This window comes from Furipterus horrens, unplaced genomic scaffold (genome assembly GCF_987537825.1).
Source record: "Furipterus horrens unplaced genomic scaffold, mFurHor1.1.pri manual_scaffold_8, whole genome shotgun sequence".
NCBI lineage: Eukaryota > Metazoa > Chordata > Mammalia > Chiroptera > Furipteridae > Furipterus > Furipterus horrens.
In genome coordinates, this window is record NW_028327178.1 from 28,789,030 (window position 1) to 28,810,150 (window position 21,121).

The following is a 21,121-nucleotide window of genomic DNA, read 5'->3' on the forward strand; positions in this document are numbered from 1 at the left end:
GTAGCCCCACTTTACAGCAGCTGTGACTCAACTCTTAGGGCATCTGTAAAATGACTGAGTGTCCTTCATCACCTCCGGCTAAAGAGCTGAATTGTTCAATATCAATCTTGAGTCTGCCTTCATGCAAAGAGAAGAAAGCAGGAAATAAGATCTTTCAGAATTAAAAAAAATGGATTACTTTTATAGTTTCCTGAGATATTAGTGAAAGGATTTCCTTTCCCTTAATGGGCAAAGACTCGTAAAAAACAGGGCAGGGCAGCAGAAGCCACAGGGAGGTAAAATGGTGCGGTGAAGAGCAGCGGAGCCCAGGGAGTTTCTACAGCCGCTCCTGGGCCAGGTACTGGCACAAGCCTCAGAATACTGCAACCTAGAGGATCCACGGCTTCAGACCACTCGACAGACTGTGGCGACCTGTTTGTCACATAAAATCAGAACGCAACAAAAAAAAATAAAGCCACTTACTTTGCGCAAATGCCTCCTGTACATCGCCCCCGACCCCTGTGAGCGAGTCCTGGGGCGTGGGGGTCGGGGTGGAGCAGGCGGACACGGACCGCACAGGTGTGGGGATGGGCCTGCTGATGGTGTGGCTGGGGGAGGAGCGGGGAGAGCCTGCTCCCTGGGTCTGGAGAGACAACGCAAGTCAGTAAGTTGTTTTCCCAAGGAAATGCCAAATGCCATCCATCCCCAATGCCTCGGTCAGATGTTAAGAACAGCCACAATGAAATTTCAAAGCAGGGGGAAATCCCAGGTAATTTATTTAGGTCGTCCTCCACCTGAGTTGCAGGTGCAGGTAACAGAGGACCTTGTTCTACATTATCTGGAGTCTTCGTTACATCTTGAAAGCTAAGAATATTAGTAGAGCCTTGTTCTATACAGTAATACATGAGATGTGTCCCATGGTAATGAAGTCACTATGAAGCAGTGATAATTACAAGGTGTGTCTAATTTCTTCTTGAATAAAGTTCTACATAGAAAAAAAGACATCTAAAGAGGAAGTTTTGAGTATAGACTAGGAGACTTTTGGGGGATGGATATGGTTTATATACTTCCTAAATTTTCAAGCTGTCTATCCTGGCATCATCTGTAGAGGATAATGTATAGTACAAATCATGCATGCTATCTTGTGCATATTAACTCTCAAATTAAGGACAAAAGAAGATATAAATAGTTTGATCCCTGTTTTACAGCAAAACTTGACTTTGTCAAATTGCTCTGTGACTCAGGGATTCCATGGGGAAAAGAAAAAAAAGAAATTATTGGCTACTCTTTCCTTGTAGGAAATGTCTTTCTCTTTGTCTACAAAAAAGCCGTAAGAATAATGGGATTTAAGTGATAAAGAAAGATAAAAAACAACTAAAAGCCATTTATCTCTGCATTACAGTCCTCAGCATGAGACCATTCTGAGTCTGTCACTCCTTGAATTTCATAGCTTTGTCTTAGCAGTGAGGTCTCTGGGAAACATTTTCTCTTTTTAATAATTAGTTTACAAAGGAATCAGTCACTCGCAAATAAGAAAAGGCAAGGAGACCCTCAGTGCATACACAACAGATTAAGTGTTCACATAAGTTCCATTTCAGACTGCTGGGTCTAGTGAGGGCCAGTCAGGGCTCCGCCCCAGGAAGGCCCAGAGATTCATCATCATCTTATTCAAACCCTGAGACATGCACCATGACAGCAATACTCCGGGATACTCGGCTGAGAGCTGTGCTGTGAGCCCAGCTGCTTGCAGTTAAAACACACAACATCAATCCTGAAAAATGCCATGCTGTTAGCTTTCCAGGGCTCAGTAACACACATAGAAGTCAAACCTATAGATTGAGAAAAATCCAAAACAAAGCATAACAGAACAGAGGACAGAAAATAACTCATGTGACGCCCAACGGGCTGAGGATTCCACTCTTTCACTCTCAACAGTACCTTGGAATGGTCTGTCCGGGCTCAGGGAAGAGAAGTTTGCCTGCTTGCGATGCTTTTGCAGCCTGCTTGCCCCAGCCCACTTGGGATGGGTCTGGTTTTCCCCAGCAAAGTTTGGCAGCTCAATCTCATTACCATGAAGCTTCTGCTCCTGAGCTACCGTGGTATCTCCCTCCTTCTCACACCAATAAGAAGTGACTTCATGTTTGAGTTGTGCTTAGCCACCAATCAAGGGTTTCCAAGAACATCCTCACTGATCTCTCCACGACCACTGTAGTAAGTACCTTTACTCTAAATGTGCAGTTGTGGTTCCCAGTGCTCAGAGGGGTGGAAAGAATTGCCCATGAGAGAAGTGAGAGTGTCTGGGCTGGTGTCTGAGCCCAGGTGCTCTTACTGCTCTGGGCTGCAGAGACCTAGATGGGTGATGGCTAATGGAGGGTCCCTTAGAGGAGACAGATGTGGGTCAGTGGCCCTAAGGGCTGCCTCCCCCTGGGAACACTTCAGGTGCAGGTGCATCAGTTTCAAGACAGGGCCCTGAGCAGGGTTCCTTGCCTTTCTTATCTGCCCTCTTTACTGAGGAACCAGTCACAGGAGGGAGGAGTGACTGGGGATGGGAAGTTGGACAGAAGGGTTGAAGAAAGAAGGCTTCTCTAGGCTACGCAGCATGGGTTACCCACTCAACTCTGGGAAGCCAGATCCTCTTCTAGGGTGGGAGATGCATAACAATAATATAACTCCACTTTTTATGCAATTTACAAAATAAAGCACTTTTACATACTTTATTTGGATTCATTTTCTTGAATGTTATGAATGATGGTAGCTTATAATCAAATAGCAATTTGCAGTCTATAAAGGACTTTAATCCTTATTATTTCATTGAATCCTCCTAACAACCATATGAGGTATGTTTTCCCATTTTTCAGGTTAGCAAACTTAGGCTCAGAGATGATAACTGGGTTACCCAAGGTCTCTGAGCTAGTGAATGGCAGAGAGAAAATAAATCCCCAGCTTTATTGTACAAGGCCAGGGCTTCCCCATGGCACCACAGCTGCTTCTCAGGCTTGTGGGCACTGTGACCAACCATCACCAGCTTCCATCCAGGCTTCACTAACGTGGAAAGGTTCAGCCACTTGAAGGCTGAGAAGGCACCTGACACAGACCCACCAGTGAACCATGTTGGAGCAGTGGCCTAGGACTCCCTGTTAGGCCAGGCAATAGCCTTTTAGTTGCTGGGACATGGGGAACGGTGTGAGTGCCCAGAGTGGCAGAAATACCTTTGGGCTGTTTTTCAATCAGTACAGAAATATAGGTCCACAATCTCATGTCTGCAAATTTGAAATCCAAAAAGCAACACATCTTGGTTCATAACTGATGTAAGGTTGTTTATATGGTATCTGCACAGTATTGCATTTCTAAAACCTGAAAGATTCTGAATCCTGGAACAATTCAGATGTGGGGCTGTGGCCTGTATTGCAATATTTTAATGGCTCTACTGGGGCTGTACTGTATGCGCCCTGCCTACACTTGTTCTACCAGGCTCTCCAGTACAGGGTGCTTGTGGGGCTTCCCCCTTCCCTCTGGGCACTATACCTCGCCTTTCTAACCCTCGAGACTGTGAGTCCCTTACCTCTAGCCATGCTCCCCTTCTTCTGTGCCCTGAGGTCTCCTACTAATTATGCTTATATGAGGCATTCACAGACCTACCTCTCCTTGCTTAATGCCTAGTCTCCAAAGCCTACTGCCCCTACTTCTTTCTGCCTGCTTCCTTTCTTCAAAACTCCTTTTAGTGGTTCTGTGTTAAGAGAAAAATAATTGACTGTAGTTACGCATTAAGGGAAAAACAATGGACAGAATCTAAATGACACCAGTGTGTGAATGACTAATAGCCACTACCTCTTAAATGAATCTCTAATTAGTGCAATTTCAAGCAGTCTGATTATGTGGAAATTTTTTGTGGAAAATTCTGTGCTGACGAAAAGATTCAGCAGCATCTTTTCTGCAACTCATGACACCCAAGTCTTGTCCAGTCATTACCCAGACTTTTGCAGGGAGGTCCCTGGCTCCTTGACCCCATCTCTCTTTGTGAGGACAGTGTCCAGTTTGATGCCAGCTCTGGCTTTCCTTTTTGTTGTTCTTGGAGGACCACTAACAAAGGGCAAGTGCCTGTTGGCGTCATGGTAGATCAACAGAGCAGGTATCACTGAGTTTTATTTTCACAGGGAGCGGCCTCTATAGAATGGTAGCATCTGGCCTGGTCACGAAGCATGGTTGTCTGCTAACAACTTCAGAAGAGTTAGAGTGAATAACCTCTGAGAATATCCTTTCCTGGAAATTACTCAATGATTAATGGAGTGAAGACTTAAGGGACGATGGTCCATGCAGATCAATATATAGATCTAAAATTCCTCAGAAGGGAGTTGATTTATGGAAGAAGGAAAACATACATCATACTTGGCAAATTTAAAATAGCTCTCTTTCTAGAGAATAAATAAAAAATTCATTTCTACACTCCATCCTCTGAGTCCACTCAACTTGCTGGTGTATCAATTTTTAAAGAGTCTGACAAGGTCCATAAATTTTCTGATTTTTTTTTTCCAGGAAGTATTTTGGTTTCCACTCAGCACCAGGAAGAAGGGATGCTTCAAAAGACCAAATGTCTAACTGCTGAAGCAGCACTGCCTGGAGAAATGGCGTCACCATGAGGTGGCTGGGGGTGACATTATATACCTGCCTCTCAGGTTTGGCTTAGAATACAGCCTTGTTAGATCCATTTTTATTGATCCTTAGCAGCCTTGGAAGGTAGAGCAAAGCAGTATTTAGCTACATTCAACCCTCTTTTCATCCTTTCACCCAATACACGTTCACTGGTTATCATCACAGGGATTGTTGTGTACAGAGAGTTAGGAGGACACAGATGAGGTGACTGATTCTGATTTGTCAGGAGGGAAGCATCTCTGGACTTGGCTCTAATAGCAGAGATTTCCAGGCAGAAAAGAGAAAGTCTTGGGAGAAGAGAAGAGCATTCCAGGTCTTGAGTATCATGAGCAAGGCATGGGAGGTGTAAGGGACACTGCAGATAGGGTTGGGAAGCCAGCATAGTTAAAGCAACAGGTTCACTGTGGAGACTGAAACAGAATGAAGCCGGGAAGGGGTGGAGCCAGGTTTGGGGATTTCCAATGTCATAAAAGGGGCTTGACTTGACCCTGAACTAATTTTACTTTTCTAGAATTAATTAACCAATCCCTAAAAAGAAGGTGTGTGTATGTGTGTGTGTGTCAGAGTGAGAGACAGGGAGAGAGAGACAGACAGACAGACTCTGGGAGGGTATGTTTTTTAACACTAGGTATTGGCCCTTATATTGCAGTGGATTATTTGTGATATGAATTCTCCATGCCCACACCCTCACTTTTGATTGCTTAACTGCTCCACAGCATCTCCATCAGAGGCCTGGACGGGTATCTCAGTTGGTTAGAGTGTGATCCCCACATGCCAAGGTTACAGGTTCAATCCACATACAAGAATAAACCAATGAATGCATAAACAAGTGGAACAACAAATCAATCTCTCTGTCTCTCTCTCTGTCTTTTCTTCTCTCTCTCAAATCAATAAATAAAAACTAAAAACAAAACAAAACAAAAAATATCCACCAGAGAGGAAGAGCAAGGAAAACCAAGAAAGGTGAAACTTAAGCTTATAAAGTTGGTCATTTCTGGCCTGTTCATATTCCATACCATATTGGGAAGAAGCAGGAACCTGAATGATTATGATTTCCCGAGTTAACCGAGCCATCAGTTGTAAAAAGAGAAGAGAACGGGAGCAGGAGATGCAATTTGCAATGACGTTTGACTTTCTTCCCCTGATTGAGACATTGTTAGTTAACTGTAAGGAAGAGAAGTGGATGCATGAACGTGTGTGTATGTGCACAGGTGAAGTATGGGTCAACTTAGAAAGTTTACACATATCTATGTGTCTGTATATGCACACACACACACATTCATACTTACATCTGATATGCATTTGGTATTTTCCAAAGTGGTTGCATTTCCATTATCTTTTTAAATCCATACAACAACCTGGTGAGCCATCTATTATAAGTAGGTTTGAAATAAATTACCAGGAAGTTAAGATACTTAAGATCTTCAACTGTAGGAGAAGAGCTGGGAACACTATAATTCAGTCTAACTCCAATCATCTTCCTAAGAAGGTATTATTGAGATCTCACTTTTTGAACCCTAAGTTGGGATGCTTGGTTTTAGACTGGGACATAATATTTGGAACTGAAAGTATATCAGAAATTCTGGAACATATCGTCATTGAAATTACATCCCAGCTGCCTTCCTTATTAAACTTTTTATGAGTGTTCTTTTTATGGTGCCTTTAATAAATCTTAAATATACACAAAGAAGAAAGAGGGTAGGATAATTTCAATTCAAGTTTTGTAAAAAAGATTTATTGCTTATCATATCATAATCATTGTATTATATTACAGGCACTAATTATTTTTTAAATTCATGTTCTTTCCTCAAGGGGAATAAATTCATGCATTACTTCTAACAAGAAACAGTATAAGTAGGAATTATATATACCAATATAATAAAATACATTGAACCACAGAGACTTATGATAAAGCAAGTAGAGGTTATTAAATCAAGCAAAATTTGTTGTGTGCAGTGTCTTAAATATGATTTTACAAAGAGAACATCTCCAAAGGGGAAAGACTTGTAAATAAAAACATAATATAGAAGCAGATGCCAGACTAAAACCTCTAAAATTTCTCCTTAGATCATTTTATACCATGAGAATTCTATATATTTGGACGGCATTTGTTTATGTCCTTGTAGAACTTCCTTTGCAGGATTGGGACACGTGGGGTTCTGTCTTTAATTTTGACTGAAGGTCAGTATAAGAAGAAGCTCTATGAAAGCTACCACTGCATTTGTCCATTTTATTTTTCAGTGCTCCTCTAAAGCTCTGAGTGAAGACTTTCTTTTTATACTTTATGCCAACAGAAATTTGGTCCCCTGAGAACTAGTATTTCTGTTCTGATAAAACCACCGATTACGTTTTCCTTTACTGCCTCATTGCCAGAGAGCTCAGAATAATACTCCTGTCCCTTATAATTAGCATATTTGCATTTTCTTCTTTAGACTTGATTTTTCTATTTTATGAAGTCATTGTTTATGTATTTGTTGTAAGCTGCCTCAGGTCGTTTTTCAAAAGAGGTTGGAGTACAAAAGCAAATACATGAGTAAGACAAACTCTCCTCAATCCAGACAAAGCATTGCTGACATCTGGGTGTTATCAGTAATGGCCTTTAAGTACCTATGCAGCAGCATCCACTGCTGGCTGACCTTCAAAGATGCAGCAGCTGTGGAGGGCTCAGTGGGGAGGAGCAGGAAGGAAAGGAGGCAGTAATGCTTTTATGAGTGCTGCTCTAACGGCTCTCTGCCTCTGTGCTTTCTGGCTCTATGAATCCATTGGTTTATGAACTTCCTGGTCCACTGAGCCTTTCAAGAATGTGTTGCCTGGATAATGGTGGAGAAGGAGTCCTGGAGGGAAATGGATAAAGCAAGGCTGCTCGATTACAGGACTATCGCTCTCTCTGTCCACTAGGAGGAGAAAGGTTATATTGGACCCTTATTTCCTTTTTTTATGCACATGCTAAGTAAGAGACAGGAAAGAAAAGAGGCTGTTGGCAAGGAGTAGTGCCACAGCAAGGAATTTTTCTCTCTGTGATCTAAGTGTGCTGGAAGTACATAGCAATACCCCACGTTTGCATTTCTTAACCATTATACAGGCTATCAATGTGTGTCCTTCACCCTGGAGCACTGTTTCCCATTAAAATTGGACTTTAGTTCTAGTAAAGTAATTTTTTTCACAGAATACAAAATAACTTAATACATTGCCTTTATTGTCTGACATTACAGATTAGTTTTACACTTTTTTTTTTTTTTACAGACCAGGGGAATAAAGGGTAAAAATGTGTCCAGCATTTTGGAAATATTCTTTGTTACACACAAACACACACAATGAATAATAGGAAAGAGAATACAGAAGGATTAAAAGGTAGATTGAAATTGGACAGTTTGTAGTTCTAATTGACCCATGGAAAGAATGTGAAACGTTTTGATAATACTAGCAGGTGGGGTATATTGTCATACATAGCTTGGTACATGCACTTCAAATTAAAGCTGCTTTGATTTTGTTTTCATTTTTTGTTATTATTTTCTGAGTATGCTGCTGCTCTGTCTGATGTCTTCTGAACTTAATGACAGGGTTAGAGACAGGATTTCAGTTTAGGCCACAGTTAGCGTCACAATGTCCCTATTTCTAGAGATGTATGTGAGGACCTTGTGAACTCCCAGAGCAGAAAGGTTCTCAGTGATAAGAGAAAGGCTGAAACTTACTTATTCTTTGGAGATTCCTGCCAATCAACGGTAGGGGTTCTGCTTGGGAAGAACTAAACAATGGGAAGTGAACAATTACTGAGTACAATCTTTCATAAGATTGAGCACATTTTGGCGAGCACATTTTGGGAATTGGGGCTTAATAATTAGGTAATAAGAAGAGATGTAATTGGCTAATTTTTATAAAAAGAGGTTCCACACCTTTTCAGTAAAATGGAAACTGAACTGGATATTCACAACATCAGAAGAGGTCCAGGTTAGCTTCTGATGAATGCTGTGGGTTTTACCTAATGTAATTTTAGTGACTGTGATGGGTATTTTTCTATTAGAAAAGGATTTGATCAATAACCCAGAAAAACATGAGACTGGTTTGAAATTTAGAACCTTGGAGATCTAAAAATGTGTCCAACAAATTACAATTTGTTCCCTCTTCTCAAAGACATAGTATCTCATCTTTTTATGCCGACAGTAGTAATAGTTACAAAAACTCTAAATTTAATATATTTCAATTCAAGCACTACATTGAAAAGGAAGCAAATTAGTGTGATTTTTTTTCTCTTTCCAAACTGAAGCATGAACATACATTAGAGGCAAAAGCAATGAGAAAAACAGCAGGACGGCAGGCCCCTCCACTGTTAGTTAAGACCTGCAGTAGGGAACATAACTTACTCCCTGCTTCAGTTCTTCTTCCTACAGAAAGATTGAATCAATAATAGTTAGATTACCCAGGGTTCCAGTAAGAGCGCGTATACAGTGTGAAGGAATGCAAGGTGGGGAAAACATCAACACAGCTTTGCCAGCAGGTCTGGTCTCTTTGACCTCAATGACTGCAGTTCAGTGTCTTTTCAGGTACTTGAAACTATAGACCCACCTTGTTTCTCCCCGTGTCCAACCATCTTTCTACACAATCTCTCTGTTCTGGTGTTTTTACATGCTCGGTTAGGCTAGGTTGATGTCCAGATGGCTGGTGGTAAATAGGTTATGGTGATAGAATTTATAGGAATATAAGCAGGGAGATGTTTTCAAAGCTTCTTGTCATTCAGTGAAGGGAAAGATAGGATCGACCCTCTTCATTTGGCATATTTGGAAAGAAAAGCGGTGCTTTTCTAGATCATCAAATGAGATAACAGGCCAGAAACAGCAACAGGTTGTTAATTATCCAGTCCTGTCCTAATATATATATATATATATATAGTACAGTGAAAACTGACTTCTACACTTTACATGCCTAACACACTGATAGTGGTGTAGTAAAGATAAAGCATCCCCAACACTGATGGTAGGAAAAGTTGACTAAGGAATAAAAAAGAGTAAAGAAAACAAAAGAAAGAAGTGTTAACTTCCAGCAGTGCCTGGGACACAGTAGGTTTTGACAAATACTTTGTTAAATAAAAGGAAGAAAGGAAGGGAGGGAGGGAGGGAGAAAAAAAGAAGGAGGAAGAGGGAGAAGAACAACACAAACAATAAATGATGGAGTGTCAGGGCTGTGAGGGATCCTTGAACTGACAGTCAGGACATATTGTCTCTCAAGTGCACTGCCCGGAAAACTGTGCCTTTGTTATCTTATGGAAGCTCTAGTTCTTGCCTTTGGCTGTCACCTTTCCCTCCAAACTGGTTCCTGCTTGTTTACATCAGGCAGGATGACCACATAGCACTGACTCGTCTGCTGGTGGGCTAACTATGGACACGTGGCCACAATGAGTCCACTTTTGACTTAAAATGTGGTTTAGTGTACACTCGAAGAGGGGAAAAGGATTTATGGAAGGAAGAATGTCATTTCACAATAAGAATAGTAATAAGATTGTAGCACTCTGCAAAGGATTCCTAGGGAGATCAATAAAAAGCTTTTTTTTTTAAAAAAGCTCAACTTTCTGAATCTAGATTTGTTAGTAATTTATCAGGAACGTCTTTCTGGCCCAAGGGATTACTATTTCTCAGGCAACAGGATAAAAAGAAAAACAAAAAAGAAGTAAGGAGGTATTTTCAATTGCAGTTTGCAATTGAGGGCCATAGAAATGATGGGACTTGCTGCTACAGCCACACAAGTAAGATAAGAAACTTTACTGAAATTAATAGTTACTCCTTTTAATGAAACTAATACCATAAAAGTTATTTAATGGCTATATCTTCATTTTATGAATTAGACATCAACTTCTTTTCAATTTAGTCAACACTGCTGAAAGGTTTTAAAATAAAATATTTATAAATAAATCCAGTCTTATTACTTTCAAGGACATAAAAAACTGAAATAAGCCAAGAAGAAGTTGTTCCATGAAGGTCCTTAGTAGTCTGGTTCCAGAAAATGCATAGGAATAAGCCCTATAATTGACTGCTATCATCTGATGCATATAAGAAAAGTTCCTATATCTTAATTTAAAACCACATTCTGGGGGAAGTCACATTTAGTAATTGTAAAAACAAATGCACATTATGTGCAAAAATTTTTACAAATGTTGTCTTACCTTTAGTAGCTTCATGAGACCTTCTAACTGGACCATTAGCTCTCTCCGGCTCTCCTGGAGAGCAGACATTCTCTGTTCCAGCTCATCCTTGCGCTGTCTAAGAAAGAAGCAATTGTCTTTAGAAGCAGCATTCAACTCACTGAGCTGATCACATTTTCCAACCGTGTGGGACTAGTGGACTACCAGGAATAGGGCATCTCTGGGTGTCTGGCATGGTTACTAGGCAGGGAAATATCCAATGAATGAACAATTATAGCTTGAGGTGTACATTTATTTGTTATAATTAAAATCCTTTAGACATTTCTCTGCTTCTATCCTGGGTTAGCCATTTGATGAAATCTTCTTTAAATGCTTACTAGGTCAGGCCCCCTGTGCTGTGCCATTGGGTTTTCTTGAGACAACAAACAAACACCAAACTGTTGCTGTAAAAATGCCAAACCTCATAGATCCTCCAAACCCAAGGACCCTTTGGTAAATCTCACAGAAAATACAGGTTACCTTACTATTTAGAAATTGGACTTATAAAAGTACATTTTTCATGTCTTCCATACTTAGTATGCCTTTCAGAGGTCAAATATTAATGGTGCATAGTTATTATAGTCAATCTAATTTTTTGGTTTGGGTTTGGTTTCATAAAGTGCAATACATCAGAATAAAGAAGTTTCAACATAGTTATTTTAACTGAAAATAATCTACAAAGTCTGTTTGGTTTAATTTTGTTTTGTTCTGTAGACTTGTTAAGCTGTCAGCAAGTAAACCACAAAGGTCAGTCTATACACTACCATTGATGTTGACACTAAGTGGTATCAAAATATCTTTAAGAGGGAGAAATAAATGAAATAGTATAAAGAAGTATATTAATGGTTCACATTTCTGAAGTATATGTATACTTTAAAAATCAATTTCAAATAGATTATTTCATAACCATTAGTGAATGGTTATATTAGGCAATATATACATTTTTTTTTGTTGCCTCAAAAGCTTTTCTGCCTGAGCTTGAAATATTAGAACTTACATTTAAAAAATGTGGGGCTGTTTTAACCATATGTGCATTAATGTATAAATGGATATGCTTAGTCTCAATAGCAAAGACACGATATTAACTGGAGCCATAGCAGGGACTCTGAAGTGAAAAACTGACAATATAAAAATGTCACACTGAGTTAGGTCAATGGCTCCTCCAATTGAAAGATATTTTGTGGGAGGACAGGTTATAGATATAAATGAGACATTTTTAATTTGCTTTCATATAGGCTTACTCTATAATGAATGATGAATTTAAAATTTATAAACATAACTCTTTGAATATATTTTCAGCTTTTATTGCTACCAGAGCAATCTTTCCTTGATTTCCTTGATTATTGCCTCTTTTCTGAATCCCATAGACTTTAATGGTATCTTATTTCAGTCTTTGTCTTCCTGGGCTACAGATTCTAATTTTGAAAGTCTTGCCTCATTCAAAAGTATTCTTCAGTGACAAATTCATTAGCTGCCTTTTCTTTGACCTTTTCTGTACATGGTGTTCCAAATACATCCACAGTAGGGCTTGGCAGAAGGAAAAGTAATCTTTCTGATTTATTTTCAAGTCTCTTCTAGATAGTGCTCTATGATTTTTGGCCTTTTGGCCACAGGAGCACTTTGAGAAGAAGGTTGGAAGAAAATTCTAATATTGTAGGCAAGTAATACTAAGGAAGGCATTTAAAAACTATCAAAAAAAGCTAACTATTGTTAGTTTAGAATTAATCACAATTAAAAAAAGTTATTTGTACATTTTTCTTACAGTAGTCATCTTTCAAAACATGACATTTACTCTTTCACGCATTTGACTGAATTCCATTAAAAAAATGGAAATAATGTCTTCATTTAATCTTCTCTGTATTTACACCAGTGATTACCAAATGTGGGCCTGATAACAAATCTGTAGTATAACCTCACTGTTACAAGGAGAAAAGAGAAAACAAGGACTAAGTTGTGATTTTATTTTCACAGAGGTAAACATATTCATCTCTAAAGAAGTGTCTTTTATTCTGAAATCCTGTTAGATTATTTCTAGTTTTGTGTGTGTGTTAAAAATTTACTTTCTTTTAGGACAGTATTAGAACAATAGGCAAAACTTTAACATAAATTGCATATTGGATAATATCAATATTAACTTTCCTGAATTTGATGATGATACCATGGTTATATGAGATTATATTTTTCTTAGAAAATATACACTTAAATACTTATGAGGTAAAGGGTTATGATGTCAGCAACTTACTCTCAAATGGCTCATCAAAATGCATATGTAATTTATATTTAATACACACACACACATACACACACATACACACATGGAGATAGAGAAGGATGTGGCAAAATGTTTGCAATCTCTAGGTGAAGCAGAGAAAGAAAACCATTGTGATATTCTTACAACTGTTCTGTAGGCTTAATGTTTGTTCAAACTAAAAATTAAAATATATACTATCATTTATGAAATTATTGTGACAGCTTCGCCCATTGTCCTTTACAAGATTACAAAGGGTCCTAATATTTGAGAGGGGGGGGATAGTTAATTTTTATGAACCAGGGGTATGGACTTGGGGGGGATTGCTGGGGGAGGGGGGTGCTGGGTGGAGGGGAACAGGGGGGAGAAAATTGGAACTGTTGTAACAATATAATCAATAAAAAACATTATAAAAAATAAAAATAAAAAATAAAATATTGTGTGGAAAGAAAAAAAAAAGAAATTATTGTGACAACAGATGATGGTAGTTTTAAAAAATATTATATGCTAACACATAAAGTACAACTTTCTGTTGTTTGCCAAAACCAATTAAAAAACTAAACTGGACTATGAAATTCAAGTCTGGAAATCACAGACTTGCCTCAGGGATTACAATTTCATTTTAATTGGTAAAACAAAAAAGGTTACTTTACATTAATAAGATGTTACAAAGAATAATTTGACATGCTTTGAAAAGAGTGCAATTTTGGAAGCTTATTTTTTAGGCAGAGGATAGATATGAAAACTGATACTTGTTTTTCTTGAGATTTGTAGTATGAAGTTAGTTGCTTCACAGTTTGAAAAATGTTTTCTTTATTATAGAAGATGATACCATCATATCTTTTGCACAGTTCTTTAGCTGTTTTTTCATGGTTTTGCAGTTCATCCATTCAATCCACAGACATCTATTCAGGACTTTTGTTTTAAGACACTGTAAATAAAATAATGAGTAGGATACAATTTTTGTCCTTGGGTGAGAGAGCAGGAGCAGGAAACATGCAAAAGTTCAAAACAATGATGGTGAGTGTGTAAAAAAAAAAAAAGAACAAATTGCTGTAGGTGGTAACAGAGAAGTAGACAGACAGCTCTATACGGTTGTGGAAGTTCAGGGACAGTTTGCTAGATCACCTTGCAAAACTTCCCTCGGAAGCTACATCCAATGTGGGAAGGAAAGACCCTGGGGAACCATATAAAATGTCTCAGACCTTTCTCTGCTTCATCTGTGCCTCTTGATGGCCTATATTCTTGAAATTATTAGAAAAGCCCAATGGTGGAGTAAGACCTCTGGTTCATGTGAGTCGGACTTGACAATCTAACCCAGTGTGCTAGCTCCAAATGTAACTCTCATCCTTCAATGGCTTCCTGTTGCAGGATTAATTGCAATGACTTTAAGATGGTCTGAAGGACCACAGAATCATGATCTATCCTTACCTACATCTTCAGCTCCATCTCACTGTACTCTGGGCCTATAGAACTTTTAGTTCCTGAAAAATCACCATATTTTCCCCTGCCATTTAGTCTTTGTACATATCGTTTGTACCTTACAAGTGGATCCTCTCCTCAGCTGCCTCAGGCCCCCTCCCCCATCCTTAATCCCCATTCCCTGTGTCCTGTTCTTCACACTTCAGCTCAAACAATCCTTCCTCACGATAGCCCTTTCTGACTCTGGTGAAGTGCAGGTTTGATAACTTTTTTTAAAAGGAAGATTCCTTATAGCACTTATTTCAGTTTACAATTATATTTTTATATGTGCAGTTATGTGATTTATTTCACTTTCCTATTAGATTACAAATTCTGTGAGACCTGGAACAGTATCTTTTCCAACCTATCATGGTATTGCAATGCCCAGGAAAGTTCTGGGCTCACTGCATTTTAGAAGTATTTGTTGAGTAAATTAAATAAATAATAAAATGAAGAAAGATAATTCTGATAGCAGAGTAGATAGACCAGAGGCTGGAAATGAGTTAAGTACTCATTGTAACAGTTCAGGTAGGAGACACATAATTAAGATCTAAGAAGAGATGGAATCCACCTGTGCTATTCATTGTGCAGGATCTGGGGCAAGTGATTTAATCTCTGTGGATCTCAGTTTTTGTACTTATAAAAGAGTACAATATTGTCCACCTCCCAGGTTTGTTACAGTGATTATTTGAAACTGTGAGTATAGAGCTTAGTGTATAGGAAGTGTCAGATCAGCACACAGCAATGCTTATCATATCATTCTCCTCAGTTGTCAGATCTGGGCTGCAAACTTGGATTTCAGCTTTGTTGTGGCTAAAGTGAAAAGGAAAATATGATTATTTAGAAAGGTCATGGAGCTGTTAAGATAAAAATATAATATGAGTTCATGAAAAGCAAAGCTCTGCTCCTTCGTCCCCTCTCTTGTCCCTGAACTAAAAGAATTTTGTCCTGTTGGTTTTCCAACAGAAGTCCCTGGGAAGGAGGTAATTGAATGGAAATACCTCTATCAAAGTTACAAAATGGAGTTTCTGTGGCTGTTTCACATGGGCACCCCTCAATGTGAACGAAGGCCTAGTAACCATGCACAAGGCCATTGTTTTGGAGCCTTCAAAGTCTGAAATGACTAAAGAATAAACCTTAGAACACCTATAGCTCGGTTTCTTAATCTGGGATGTCAGCGTATCTGTGAGATCCACCCATTGTGAAAGTGCTTAGCACAAAATGAGTGATTTATAAGTGTTTAGAGAAATACTCTTACAGGGAGGGTATATCGTCTTCCAGGCAGAAGAAATATGCAGAGTGTGGAGGCAGGCAAAAGCAAATCAATTGGGATTTAGGTGTCTCAGGCCTCAGGCCTCAAGCCTCCGGTGTGGGGCACCAGCTGACAACGGGGGCCAAAAGTACTCAAGTTCTTGCAGAGCCAGACTCCTTCGTGTACTTTGGGCTCAGCTGGGGCCATGGGAATGCCCACAGTCAGGGCCAGAGGGAGGAAATGTCAGTTGGAAAACTCATCATCAGTGACCCAGGCACATCAAGGTGCCTTCCCAGACTGTATTATACCAATGGAATGAAATACTTTGGAAAGCAAGTGCTAATTGGTGAGAATTAATGAAAATGTTTATGAAAAACTGCTAGTCATCATCCCTCCACTAGAGAATGGGACAACCAGTTGAAAAGGTATAAAGAACATTTCAGGTAGAGAAAAAGTTCTCTGATGTGCAGATGAATGACTCCTCTGTTTCCAAGTTGGTTTATTCAGTATGTTTCAGTACATATTAAACTTTATTTTCAACTTGTGAGCTGTGAGGATCTACACAATCCTATTTGGTGAAAGATCGTTTCTAACAGTCATTTACTTTTATATGCATTTGAGGAAGAGGAGAATGTGAAACATTACTTTTCCCTTCTTTTCATTTTCATCCCTCTGGGTGATGATGTCGTGGAATGGGTGAGGATTTCCAATACATCTCTCTGAAGGTAGGACTGGAAATCACATAGGCTGAGAAGAAAGAATTTCCGTTTCTTCCATTAAATTATCTTGTTATTCTAAAGTAGGATGTGATCTCATACTTTAAGCAGCCCCACCAGCTGCAGGTTCTATGGATTTCCTTTCCATAACTCAAGCCTTTGGAGTGTTGGTCCCTCCAGCCAGGTGCATGGGCCTGGGGAGACTGGATCCCAGTTGAGAGCAGGCAGGTCCTGCAGCCTGGGCCAGGTGTGTGGCAGAGCTCAGCTGTTAACATGTCCAAAGAGAGGAACCCCAGAAACATCCATGACTACAATCAGTAGGGAGTTGGTAACCCCAAGCATGGCCATACAGAACCCACTTAGTTTAGTCTCTTTGTTTGGAGAAAGTAAATGGCACTCTAATTCTGACAAGGGTACCTGAAAAGAGGCATCGGTAGAGTTATGGGGGTGTGCTCTGAAAAAAATGCATCATTAGACGATGTTGTTGTATGAACATCCTAGAGTGCACTTAACAAACCCAGACGGCACAGCTTACTACACACCCAGGCAATATTATAACCCATTGCTCCTAGTCTACAAGCCTGTGCAGCCTGTAACTACACCAAACATGATATTAAGCCCAGCACAAGAGAAAACGAGGCGATCAAGAGACAGAGTAAACACGAGATGGATGAGGCTGCTGCTGGTACAACACGGCACACCGCTTTAAGGCAATCTTTTTAAAAGTAGAAATAAATAAAACAATAAAAATAAAAAGTACAGTGTTGTAAATACATAAACTAGTTACATAGTCATTTATTATCATTATCAAGTATTATGTACTGTACATGATGGTATGTGCTCTACTTTTACATGCCTGGCAGCACAGTAGGTTTGTTTACACCAGAATCACCAGGAATGTGTTGTCCTACTATGCTATGATGGCTACAGCATCACTAGGCAATAGGAATTCTTCAGCTTCATTGTAAACTTATGGGACCACCAACACACATGAGGTCCATCATTTGTTTAAACATTGTTATGTGGCATGTGACTGTACTTAAAAAAGTATGCCTCAGAGTTAGATATACCAGGAATGTACTGGGCACCCACACTGAAAGGTAGAAAGTATGCTATACTTGCTAACTGAAAGTGTCTTGTGAAATATGACATTTCTATGAGGAATTGTCTTTGAATTTATGTTTGTTTTGTTTGCTACACAAATAGGTTTGAGAATGTGCCATGTGCAAGGCATGGTGGGGAGCCAGTCTGACGTGGAGCCCAGGCATGACTTTCCTTTTGCCCGTGGTTGTGCAGAGGGGCCCACTACAGTCCTCCTCCACATTCTGCTACTTTCTACTTTTCTGACTCTGAGAAGTGAATCCAGGGTTGAACTGGATGACCTTCTGAGGTCCTTTCCAACTCAAATACTTTACGATGACAGAGAAGGCAAGCCCAGGTCTTTTAACTCGATTGCAGAACAAGAACGTATGGAGTCTATTTTTTAAGATCTGTAAGTAAAGCTATTAGGGAAACAGAGTTAGAGAAAACCAGACTCCTTTTTATAAGTTACAGGCAAAATTTTAAATGTAAAAATGTTTTGAACGTGTATACCGTAAACACATCGTTGATGGTATGAACAACTAAAGAGATTTGAGCTAAAATTTTTTCCAGTAAGAGATTTGGTTTCTGACCTAAAGGACTGTTTCCTTTTCTCTGTAGCAAATGAAAGAATGAAATATAAACAGCCTCTCCCCTAAACTCCCAAATGTCAACAAGTAGGTGTGTGCAATTAAACAAACAAACAAACAAACGAACAAACAAAGTCAGAAGCTGGCTAAGAACTGGATTCTGGCTAGACACTGTTAGACTTTATTGAAGGTCTCAAGCACCTGTATCCCTGCCTCGGGCTCCCTCTTACCTGAGGAGCCGGAGCTCTGCCAGCAGAGTGGGGTTTTGCTGCGCCTTCTCTGGAGTAGGCTGAGAAGCTTGCTCATGCTCTAGCCGCAGCCTCTGGATCTCCTGTAAGATTTCTCTTGGGAGAGAGGAGAAAGGTAAGAGACCAGGGTAAGTGCATTTTTCAGAGCATCCAGGATCTAACACTTGAGCAGAGCACATCAGGGCCTCCAGAGCGAAGAAGGGGTCATCCTATGTTTCTGAGCAGAACCGACCCTCACTAACCGAACTGTGCTTACAAAGTGTTGGCTGTAGCTAGTTGGCTGCTGTGGGTGAGAGGTTTCTGACTCCATGGCCAGTATATCCAAACCATGAGGATGTTGCTGGGGCCTTCAAGCTGAGTGCTCTCACCAGGACCTACTAATCTCTCTGGCAAAGAACAGAATGCCGTGGTAGTGTGCTTGACTTTGGAAAGAGATAAACATGGATCTCCCTATTATTTATGATCACACTCACACCATAAAGTAACTGCAGCTACCAAGTAAGAGGTGCTTGGAGGGGAAATGAGGATAAATGGTGCTCATTCCATGAGACTAAATCACCCCGTTCTCTCACCAGAAATGAAATTCCTCTTACTGAATTTATCTGAGAAGGTCACGGTTAGGCAAAGTTCTTTCTCTCTTTCCTAACATCTGAAGCCTTCACAATAGATCTCAATAAGAGTAGCCGTAGAAGGAAAGTGCTTTTAAAAGGATTCACTGTAATTGAGTCTGTGACATAAGAGTGCTCTTGGTGTGACCCCTGTCAGGGGTGCGACACGTCAGTCTATTATTGATGTTGGGGCCTGGGCTGCCCTGCACTGAGGTGAACAGCAGGCCGGCCATAAAGAATAGGTGACCTGTGTAAGGCAAATTATCCCTAAGTGAGTTAGAAGCCATTAGCAAGGTAACACATCATTTATTCTTTGGGGAGGGGTCAGTCTCCCATCCAAGAAAATGCACGAGCCTATAAGACAGAAAAAAGCATCAAGAATGGAAGGTGAACTTGGTGAGCAAGGGGGGTGGCTTTCTATCTGAAAGGCTAATTTATAACTGTCTGCTTCATCAACACCCCAGCATTAAGAAGCTAATTAGTAGTTACTACATATCTCATGAGTATGGTGGGAAGGTCTGACTGTAATCCAGTAGTTTTTAACTTTTTTTTTTTTGGTCTCTCTTTGTGTTCCATGGTGAAACATTTCTTCAAGAGAAATATTCCATGGAAACTCAGTATGTCAAAGAAAGAGTGAGTGCTCCTAGACCCTTATTCCCTTCCTTCAGGCACCTCTTCAGAGCGTCCAGGATCTCGCAGAGCTCAGCCTGAAAATCAGTGTACTGGGAATTTGAAGATCTCCCCCAGGGCTAACATCCTGATATGCTATGCCTCCCACTAGTTCTCCTTGCTGGTTGTTAAGTACAGAACCATGACAGAGCCATGTAGCCCAAGGAAGAACAGATCTGATAAGGAAAAATAATGGTAAGATATATATAAATAACAAGCATTCAGTGCTTAGTCTGTATCCAGGAACTGTCCTGTCTTTTAAAATCTCATTTTATTTAATTCTCATAACTATTCTATTGTATATAGGTACTAGTATTATCTTTTTCATGAATGAGAAAATCAAAACACAGACCAGTTCAAAGACTTGCCAAAGTTCAATAGCACATAAGTGGTAGAGTTGATCTGCACCCAGGCTTGTTAGCTCCGAAGCTCATATATATCAGACTCCCTTAGTCTTTGGTACTTGCTCTGACAGGTCTAGCCTAGGCAGGCTGTGACTTATACAGTGTAATATGAAGAGTCCTGCTACTGCTAATATTAACCTCAACTGGTTCCTCTAAGGGTTTATAAGAAAGCATTATCTTCTAAAGATCATTGCTGAAAATTCCATGAATTACCTAGGGTAGACATGAAGTGAAGTGAGGAACTCTATCCTCCCCTGAAGCTCAGAGATCTGATTACTAGGTTAATTGTCACCTTGGAGACTCTGAGACCCCTGGGGTAAATTTCCATGGTGTGGAAGTGTGACCTGGATAAGCTTCTGGGATGTGGTCCTGGGGTCTTTGGAGGGCATGGGGCCATTGGCTTAGAGAAAATTTAGGATGGACCAAATGCTCATCAGCATGAAAGAACTCAGGGACAGGATGGAGCTCTTTCTCTGTCATTTCATTTCCATTTCTTTATTTTTTTGTCTGGTCCTGAAAACATGCCTTCAAAAAGAAAAATTCAAAAACATTCTATAAACAAGCAGGAAGAACGGTATGATGGCATCTGGTACTTAGGACATTCATGGTGCTTCCTGCTGATTCTGGAATCCCACATGGAAGCAGATATCCCTGGGGTACTTCCTTAAAAGAAGTCCTGATTTCTTTCCCCTCAAGTGTGCCATCCCCATGCTGAGTGGAAGCAGAGGATTGGAAGGGAAAACAAAGTTCTTTGGAGAAGTGGAGAGAAGGTGAACATGGCAACCAAGATAACATGTGTGGACTTGTGAGTTTTCACTCCTGCCTTTCATCTTTCTAAGAATATAAAAACATGCCAACTGAATTTGTACATTCCTTTCAATTTTTTTTCTGTATAACTCTAAAGAATGCTTTGACCTTTTATATGAAAATTCTCAGGTCAAACTCTACAGGCATGAAACAATCTCCTTCTTTAACAGTTCAATCTTGGAAGTGACATCAGTGTTTAAGAATGGAATTAAGTGTTAAGACATTTTGGTGCTGTGC

The 21,121-nt window shown here is 39.8% G+C and overlaps 1 protein-coding gene across 1 annotated transcript in view; it reads right to left on the bottom strand.

Annotated features, from left to right (window-relative positions):
- DTNA (dystrobrevin alpha) overlaps positions 1-21,121 on the bottom strand; it is a 271,240-nt gene that overhangs the window by 13,932 nt on the left and 236,187 nt on the right. Inside the window, exons 16-19 of the mRNA XM_090285660.1 lie at positions 18,379-18,492; positions 10,784-10,880; positions 8,991-9,011; positions 463-622 (exon numbers count right to left, since the gene is read on the bottom strand). Of these exons, the coding sequence (XP_090141786.1) occupies positions 463-622; positions 8,991-9,011; positions 10,784-10,880; positions 18,379-18,492 (392 nt within the window). The remainder of the gene's footprint in view (positions 1-462; positions 623-8,990; positions 9,012-10,783; positions 10,881-18,378; positions 18,493-21,121) is intronic.